At 45.9% G+C, this 9,809-nt stretch overlaps 1 protein-coding gene across 1 annotated transcript in view; it reads right to left on the bottom strand.

The window, feature by feature from the left end:
• Positions 1–300: 300 nt before the first annotated feature.
• CCNI (cyclin I) overlaps positions 301–9,809 on the bottom strand; it is a 29,719-nt gene continuing 20,210 nt past the window's right edge. The window contains exons 3-6 of the mRNA XM_006025718.3: positions 5,377–5,451; positions 5,075–5,215; positions 3,675–3,905; positions 301–2,051 (exon numbers count right to left, since the gene is read on the bottom strand). Coding sequence (XP_006025780.1) covers positions 1,593–2,051; positions 3,675–3,905; positions 5,075–5,215; positions 5,377–5,451 — 906 coding nt within the window. The 3' untranslated portion in view covers positions 301–1,592. The remainder of the gene's footprint in view (positions 2,052–3,674; positions 3,906–5,074; positions 5,216–5,376; positions 5,452–9,809) is intronic.

A 9,809-nucleotide genomic window follows, 5' to 3' on the forward strand; every position in this document is an offset into this window, starting at 1 on the left:
GCCACAGGGAAAGTGGGACTGTTGCACAGCCTTTGTTCACCTGCCTGCTGCTAAGGGCCTTGTCCACAATGGCCACAGGGCCCCAGATTCAATAAAAGGCCGCATCCACCAGTGGCTACATCCCTGGCTTCTAGTAGTCTGCTAATAACCAGTATGCCACATGAAGCAGTTCCATGGGCTGTGTTCAGCCTGCAGGACATATGCTTGACATTGCTGGAGTAGAGCTAGCAGGGGCTTAGCCACAGCCTAGTGCAAAACTCACTGTCATCCACTGCTAAAAGCAAGCAAACAACTCACGAATTTAAGGACAACTTTTTTTTATTGCTACCAGAAGGCTTTCATCAGTACAATGGCTCTGAATACAATACCTTCCTCAGGGCTGTGGAGAGAGCTTAAGATCCAGGATAGGTCATTTTGAGAAACAGGAGGTATAACATTTAATAAGACAAGCTTTTAAAGGGTTAACTTTCAGTTAAAAGTTACTGAAACAAGAACTTAAGGTATTCTGTGGCTGATAAATACATGTTCCAAAACTGAGAATTATAGAACTGCCCCAAGCATCTAACCAAGCAGTGTTGAGTTCATGCTACGTTTATCAACGTGGAAGGATAAAACGGAAAAAAAAGAAAGAAAAAAAAACTGAGTCTGTCACAGAATTTAAGGTTTGTGTTTGATGTACACATTCCAGCTTTTGTGAGTACTCACAAAAGAGCCAATTGACTACAAATTTCCTCGGGCAGACATGAAAAACAATGTTTTTATTCAACTGCACTAATCAGTTCAACTGCTTTGGCTTTTTACAATTAAAAAAAACCCAAAACATAAGTCTCTTCATGTTGATAGATCAGGATAAATTAATATTTCTATAAGACAAAAGTGCAGTGGCTGTCTACCTTAATGCTTTCCTAGAACACATTCACACCGCTTTGGCTATTTGCTTATGGAGCAATCTGCAGTAATTGTACTTCCCCCTGCCCTCCCTCCCTGACTAATCTTTGATTTAAATCCAGTTTTAAATATTATCACATTTAAACATCAAAGTGCTAATGAAACACAAGAGGGGAATTTGTTTGCAAAAGGGGAAAGAAAATTTGTCATGAAGGTCAGAGTACAAGAACAGCATGCACAAGACTCACAAAGAGTTCAAAAGGAACAGCAAGCAGGAAGAGAGGAAGAAGGAAAAGGAAATCAGATCAGATAGACATAGGTTGGCTGGAAAACCTCAAACAATTTTGCACAATCAATGTGAGCTCCTGGACATGGAAGATGGTTACAACACACAGTAGCAGAAAAACAGTGGAACTGACAACACTAGAAAGAAACAATTTTTGCTACTTTTTTTTTGTTTGGTTTTTGGGTCTTTTATAGATTTTTTATACTTTTTTGTATTTTTAAATTGCTTAAATATTGGAACTATCATTAGCCGCACAAGAAAAAAAAATTCAAAGAGGGTTTTTTTCTGGGCTCCCTTCAGTTCAGCCTGATGAGGTACAGTCCCTTTCCCACCCTGCTTTTAATGTCATTGCCTGATTCCACATGTTTTACAAAGTAGCTTTCCTCTGAATGCCCAAGGAGTTGGTAAACACTTGTAACTACATGACAGAGACAGGCTGTAAAGGTGGGCAAGGGGAAGCATTGCCTTCTTGCCTCGAGACATCCGCACCACAAACAGAGCCCACATTTTCGAGAGCCACTACCTCTGGAGCCATGTCTTCATTGTAAAGCCGCTTAATTCCATCATAGAAGTCGTCCACTTCCATCTCTTCCACTTTACGCTTGGCAGAGGCTTGCTTGCACCCTGTCGGAGCAGGCAGATGCTGGTAGAACACAGCTGTACCTTTGATTGGCACTTCTGGTCTGCTGTTGTCCTTGGAGAAACCCGGGCCTGGGACAGAGGAGGGATGGTATTTGAACGCTCCTCTGTTACAGGTCACCAGGGTGTGCTTGAGGGGACTGTAGACATATACAGAATTGGGCGGCAGAGAAGACTGCAGGGTGGAAAGGTGATGTGCCACAAACTCCCGACAGTGGATCAGCTGGGAGCTGTCCATCTGGATGGAGAAAACAAGCAAAGACATGGGTATTGCAAAGGAAGATCAGTCAGTTGCTGCTGAGGAGACAGAACCATAAATCATTCTAGCTCTGGCTCCCTATGTACCCTGATCATTCACGCACATTACCACTTCTTGACAACAAGCTGAATGCAAGGAAAGCGATCGATTCATGGACAAATACAAAAACAAATCCTGCTTGAAGGCTGGGATTTGTCAAAGCTGCCCAATGATCTGGATGCCGAGTTACCATAACTAGTGGGGACTGTGCATTTAAGTTTCTTTCAGCTTCGAATCTCATCCAAGGTGCCTGAGAGTCCCATCTTTTATATGTTTGCCAAAGAACATCAGAAAAGGATCAAAACCTTCCACAAAGACTTCTGAGTTAGAGCTGTACCCAAGCATATTCCTCTCTCGCACACACAACAGGAATGCTTCAGGCTTCCTCATGTTACACAGAGTGCTTTAAGTGCAGGCTCTCATACAGCCAGTGACACTTTTTAGGCATCCCTCTAATGCTTGGAGCGCAGAGGTGCAATGAAAACAAAGGATGTACAGTAAATGTAACACTAGCTAGGCAGAGTGGGAAAGAATTCCAAAGTAACAATGATTGCTTAGTTTTAACCTCTTGTGGACAGCCTAACAGAGCCCCCTGCTGAAAGCATCTGTTTGGTTTATGCTTTACCTCCTGCCCCACAAGACAATGTTCTTTGCCTTTCAGAGCAAAAATGTATTCATCACCAAACATATCTGTGGAGCACTAAAGACCTAAGCATGTCTGTAAAAGGATGAGTGTGTCTAAGATCAGAGGCTGTGAATTTGAGTGCTTCAAACCCATCCCAATGACAACACAGAAATGCCCCTCTAAGGTCTGTTTCAGATAATGCACAGAAATGCAGCTGATCAAAGCTGGCTTATAACTCTGTTGAAGCCAACAATTACATCAAGTGAAGGATGGATTTCATGTCACCTCACTCAAGCTTTGTGCTTGACTTCTAAACTGTTGCCACAACCCTGCTCTCTGACCTGTTTTACAGTAGTGCAATACCAAGGACACCAGCAGAGATATTCCTGATTAGCACCAGTCAGAGCAAAGGAGGATCAGGCCCTGGTTATCTCTCTGCCATGCAGCTATATTTAGATTTTTAAAGGTACATGTCCCTTCTTGCAGCTTCCCTATTACATGACTCAGCTTTTATAGCACGGGTGTTGTATGTGATTGTAGCAACAACCCTGCCAGCCTCAAATATTTCCTGGAGCCTGAGAACACAAATCAGCTTGAACGAACTAGGTCTATGTTTAGCTTCAAACACAAAGGGGGAGGGAGGCTGCCTGTGCCAGTGAATTTCAGACTCTACAGCTCCCTCCATTAACCTGATGATTCACTCGCTTCCTAGCCTATGGCTACCCCAAATAATTAGCACTCAATCTGCTGCTAGAGCATGTGGCACCAGAAGAGAGAGGTTGCCCGACTACAGCAGCTTGATGTTTAGCATGGGCTGTCCGCTTCTCCTTCTCTGCTTAGTGGCAGTCACAGAAATAGCCAATCCCAGCCTCAAGCCCCTCTCCTCCCCTCGCTGCCAGAGACTTGCGTTGTCCAGACCATTTCTGAGCTGCCCCCACCTGTGCTTTCTGGAGCAGTTCAATGATGAGAGCAAGCCAGTCAGGAAGCAGTTTCTCCAGTTCCAAGCTGACGATGGCCAGCGCCAGCATAGAGCCCTTAAACTGCAGCAGCTGGTAACAGGCCATACAGTGCAGTAACTGCTTGGTGAGAATCGCCACATGCTGAGAGGGGGTCATCTTAGGCAAGATGGTCAGTAACTGAGGCCTGGTGGAGATGGCAACTGCATGGAACTGGAAGGGCAAGAGGGAGAATCAACCAGAGAAGTTAGTGAGAAAGTTGAACACACTGCTGCATAAAGAAGAAATGGCAAGAGAGCCCAGAGCCGAGTTCACAGGCCTCTTTTCTTTCCCAAAAACTGTGTGTGTGGCAAGAGCCTCCACTTACAGTAACCACCCATCCATACCATGTTCAGCTGAACATTCCCACTTTGACAATGTCTCCTATTGAGGAGAGCACTTTGAAGGGCAAAGACCCATGAGAAGTAAAAGACATTGTGTTAGGCTGTGCTAGGGATATGGGGCACAAAATTTTCCCCAGGAGACTGGTCTTAGGGTGACATTGTCTGGGACTCTTATTTCTCTGTGGTGAGGACTGCCCTGAGGAGAAAGACAGAAGGGTCTCAAGCCCAAAATGGTATCTCTGGCTTTGTGCTGCTGCCATGAGTATAGAATTCCTGTATGTCTAGAACTGCAAGGTTTGCAGGGAGCCTCAGTGGTTAAAAATGGGCAGAGTCAAACACTCACAGTCTCCCTTTTCATTCATGGAGATCTTCCATGAGGGGAGAGACTTAGGGCTTTTTTTATTCCTTTTATCCATGCACCCCCCCCCCTCCTTCCACACCATGGATTTCACTACAGGAAACCAGTCTGTGCCCCTGTTTTTTACCAAGGTAACTGTTGCAGCTACAGGACACTGTTGTGCATCTACATCCATTAATTACGGTTTCCTCCAGCCCATTTTTTTGTATTCTATTGCAAGCTTGTTTTTATCCTGGAGCAAAACATACTGGCACTAAAATTTAAGGTCAAGATTGTGATGAGTGACTACTGATGTTAGGTGCCTCATAGCTTGGATGTCTGCCATTAGACAGCTCTTAGCAACCTGCATTTCTGGGGGCAGATGCACAGCACATTCTGGAAAAATCACCTAAAAATGGTCTTAACTTCAACCCTTAAAATACTTTGAAGTCACTTGGCAAGTCCTCTGCCAAGAATGTTTCTTCTTTTGAGTGTACTTTATATGAAGGGAAGGCCATACCCCAGGGCTCTTACTTCTGCTAGGTTTTGCCCAAGCAAGGTTTGAGTAAGCACCTCTGGGTATGACACACACTTGAATTAAATACCAACAGAACAAAAACAAGGACAGGCATCAGAAAGAGCAGCAGGAGCTCCATACTTACAATATGAAGGAAATCCACTGGCGTAGCCGTGTGAAGATCCCAGTTCAGTTTATCCAGAATAATCTTCTCCATCCTGCGAATCTCAGCTGGAGAACAACCACAAAAGCTGTCTCGGGCCAAGACTCTTAGTACTGGGATCCTCTGCAAGAACGTACAGTAAAAGCAAAAACAATGATAAACTGCAAAAATTAGTTTGTTCCTGTCCAGACAAGCAGCAACCAATTCATGCCATTAGAATTACAAGGGCAGACAGTTAAAAAGTAGCTGTCAGGCCTTTGGAGAAAAAATAATATATATATTACCTCATCTTCCTCAGTTGTCTTGGCAGCAAGGAAGAAGCAGCTGATCGCAATACAATTTAAGTACTTTGGACGGGCCTAGAATATAGAACAGCAAACAATCACAATGCAGAAATAGACCTGTGACCATTTGGGTCTAACACCTTTACCCGATACATTTTTGGAGGCCAAAACAATGAAAGTTGGATGGATGGGCTGCCTTCCAAGCTACGCTGCTGAAAAAAAATCCATATTGCATTCTGAGAGACAAGACACAATTCAAGCAGGCCCATCATCATAAGTGGCAGTCAGTGACATGCATCACTGGAATGGAAAGAGTATCTTTTGAGGTGAGTAGTAGTAGGACGACAAGGAATGAGAAAAAGAGAGAGGGGGCCAGGTATTCGGGGCATAAAATGAGAACAGCTTTACGTGGCTTAGCGGAACTGCACTGATGTATGCCAGCTAAGGATTCGAGTCAGGGAACATACACAGTTAAGAAGCAAGAATGGCCAGATATGGGAGAGAGGGAGGGAAGCCAGCTCGAGTATTAACAATGTTATTTGGACATCAGGAGGTGCTACTTCACGGTCAGGGCGGCTAGGGTCTGGAACCAGCTTCCAAGTGAGGTGGTGCAGGCTCCCACCCTGGGGGGTTTTAAGAGGAGGTTAGATGACCATCTTGCTGGGGTCGTTTGACCCCAGTACTCTTTCCTGCCATGGCAGGGGGTCGGACTAGATGATCTGCCCAGGTCCCTTCCGACCCTAGAAACTATGAAACTATGAATGTGCATGCAGCTAGGAATAACCGCCACAAAAAAAGTTAATTTTACTAGGCGTGCACCGATAAAGATTTTTTGGGCCGATACCGATGACTGATTATTAATGAGCCATACTGGCCGATACCAATCCAATTGCTGTATGCAGCCTGGCAGCTTGGAGGGCAGCGTTCGGCTGGTAAGTCTGCTGGGGGAAGGGGCAGAGGGGAGGGAAGGGACGTTGAGGGGTGCAGATCAAGGCCCCCGTGGTGAGGGAGGGAGTGGGGCTGGGGCAATGGCAGGGACAGGTTCTGCACAGCCAGGGTGGGGCAGGGCACAGGATGGAGCCGCAAGTGGCTCATCCGGGGGGCGCAGTTCCCACTGCTGTGCGCACCCCTGACAGGGTGCATGGGAGGATGTGCCCCCCTGGGTCTGTGTGTGGGAGAATGCCAGGCTCTTCCTAGGGGGGGGTTGGGCTGGGGCTACACCTTGGGTGCACCCCCCCACAGCACTGCTGCTACCCGCCCCAAGCACAGCCCTGGCCCAACCACCTGCTGGGAAGAGACCGGTACTGCCCCTGGCCTCAGCCCACAGCAGCAGCCCACCCTCGCCCCACACACAGATCCCAGGGGTACATGCACCCCATGCCTCCCTTGGAAGGTATGTATAGCTGCAGGAGTGTCCCCGCGCCCCCCTGATGAGCCACTCACAGCTCCATCCTGCATCTCACCCCACCCCCATGCCCCTTCTCCCTCACAGACTTACCAGCTGGACGCTGCTCTCCAAGCTTCCTGGATGTACTCCTGGCTGTGTGCATGTTGGGGCTGCACCCACACACACGATATTATCAGCCACATCAGCCAAAAAAAAGCCAACTGCTGATACTATCAATTTTCTTTTTATCGGTGCCAATACGATATGGACCAACGTATCAGTGCACCTCCAAATTTTACTACAGAAGTCCTCAGACTATGGCCTATGGATCACCAAAGGCACGCTGAGCCCTTTGAGGTAAAATGTTTTAAGCAAACAGTAAACCATGTTACAGGGAAAGGTCCTCTTGATACATGAAAGAAAAAAGGAATTCCCATTCCTGGTCCTGATTCAGCAAAAGCAGTGAAGCATGGGTTAAATTTGAGCGTGCAAATAGTCCCACAGAAATCAACACAAGTGAAAAGCAACAGACTTAGGATCTGGGACAAATCAGAACCTTTGTAAATATGTTAGAGGGGTGAGGTTCCAACACCAGAAGAAAGGGAGTATGTGAAAGGAAGAGCATCCTTCTATTCTGTGCAGACCACAGATAATATTCAGTACCCTGAAAAGACGGAAGAACAATTTCTAAAACCTATTTGTGCACAAACAGAACAGTCTAAACGTGTCCTCTCATTCACCTCTAAAAAAAACTATTTTCACCATAAAACACTACCAGGATTAATTCTAGCTAGGTGAATTCTAAATTTCAAGGAATGAGAAAAAGAGAGATGGGGGCCAGGTATTCAGGGCAGAAAATGAGAACAGCTTTACATGGCTTAGCAGAACTGCACTATACGTCCTTAGCGGAACTGTAGGTCCATTATAGGTATAATGGACCTACAGGGCCTGACCCAGCCAGTCCTGCCCACTTGACCAGGTCCTAGAAATGAAATGGACTCTTGAGGATATGGCGATGAGAAAGAAAAGTTGTAGGCACAAGTCTCCAAGGTCTCAGTTCCTGGAAAACAATACGATCCCACCATCCCTTGAGTTCCAGACTGTAATGGTGAGCCACATTTAACTTGGAATTAACTAATTCCAATAAACCTACCCTTGCTGCTAGGTATCTGCTCAGGTCCTCCTGACAGAAAGGAGAGTAACTGCCCTGGAAGCAAAGCTATGGTTTGTTCCACCTGCCCATGTAGGGAAGTAAGAAACCTGCCAGCTTAGCCCAAAGTAACAGGACCAGATTCTCATAATATTCAGTAGTTAGCCCCTGTCAACTGGGAGAAGAGTAAGGGCAAGTATGTTTGCAGAGAGGAAGAGAAGAGGACTAGTTAGTATAAATCAAGCTATACTTAGAAAAACATCTAATATTCACTGAAGTGTTTCTGTAGACTCTTTTCAATAGAGTTTTTTTTCGTCTTATTCTAGGTGACTTCACTGCACAGGAGCACAGTCAGAATCTTTCACTCCTGCAGAAATACTGAAACTGCCACAGCTATTTATAAGGACATTAAGCTATTTAGGTTCTTAAGGGATGTATGTCTTTCTTCATTCAATGTTTGATTAAATCACTCAAGCATCATGACGCTCAGGTCAGGATTCCTTTGAAAGATTTCAGGGTCTTGTAATTTAATCACTATCTTTCATTATTTCATTGCATTTCCAACTTAGTGGAAGCTCTCAATTGCATTCTGGTAAGACAAGCTACATTAATAATGTAAAGATAAGAAGTAAAAATTTAAGTTCCTATGCATACATTTGTGGAAGACTAATCTCAGCTGTGTTTGCAATTGGATTAACTCCCAAACAGAAGAGACAGCACATTTAACTGAGAACAGCATTTAACTGAGCAAATAGGACAAAGGATTAGTTTAGCCCGACGCAAACTCTAGAACTCAAGGCCAGGTGGGGGTGGCACACATTCCTGCACCTTGTGCAGTCCTCTGCCCTAATGCAGAATGCATGCAGAACACTTGTTCAGATCTGTGGGCATTTTAGACCCACATTAAACTCATAACACATGGCTGTGAATGACTATGTTTTCAATGCATATACATAAAAGGTTTCATCCCTTTAAACTATTATATGCTTATTATTAGAATGGGAGTTACAGAACTGCCAAATAACAGGACTTCTTGGTTGCCACTTCTATAGTCCTCCCTGAACCATAGAATCATAGAAGTAGGGTTGGAAGGGACCTTGTAGATCATCAAGTCCGACCCCCTGCCTGGGCAGGAAGAAAACTGGGCTCAAATGACCCCAGCCAGGTAGGCATCAAGCCACTTCTTAAAAACCCCAGGGTAGGAGCCAGCACCACTTCCCTTGGAAGTTGGTTCCAGATCGTAGCCGCCCTAACTGGGAAGTAGTTCCTACGGATGTCTAATCTAAACCTACTCTCCAACAACTTGTGGCCGTTATTCCTTGTTATCCTGGGGGGTGCTGGGGGAAGCAAGGTCTCCTCCAAACCCTTCTGGTCCCCCCTAGTGAGTTTATAGACGGTCACCAGTTCCCCCCTCAGCCTTCTCTTGTGAAGGCTGAACAGGTTCAGGTCCTGTAACCTCTCATTGTAGGGTCTGCCCTGCAGTCCCCGGATCGTGCGGGTGGCCCTCCTCTGGACCCTCTCAATGTCGCCCACATCCTTCTTGAAGTGGGGTGCCCAGAACTGGACACAGTACTCCAGCTGTGGCCTGACCATTGTTGCGTAGACGGGGAGGATCACCTCCTTGGCCCTACTTGAGATACACCTGTGGATGCACGATAAGGTCTGGTTAGCCCTGCCGACCGTGACCTCGCATTGTCGGCCCATGTTCATCTTGGAGTCAATAATGACTCCAAGATCCCTTTCTGCCTCCGTGCTCTCAAGAAGGGAGTTTCCCATCTTATAAGTGTGCTGCTGGTTACTACTGCCCAAGTGCAGCACCCTGCACTTGTCAGTATTGAAACGCATCCTGTTCTTGTTAGCCCACCCCTGCAACCTATCCAGGTCTTTCTGCAGTCT

Source organism: Alligator sinensis, unplaced genomic scaffold (genome assembly GCF_000455745.1).
Source record: "Alligator sinensis unplaced genomic scaffold, ASM45574v1 scaffold989_2, whole genome shotgun sequence".
Lineage (NCBI taxonomy): Eukaryota > Metazoa > Chordata > Crocodylia > Alligatoridae > Alligator > Alligator sinensis.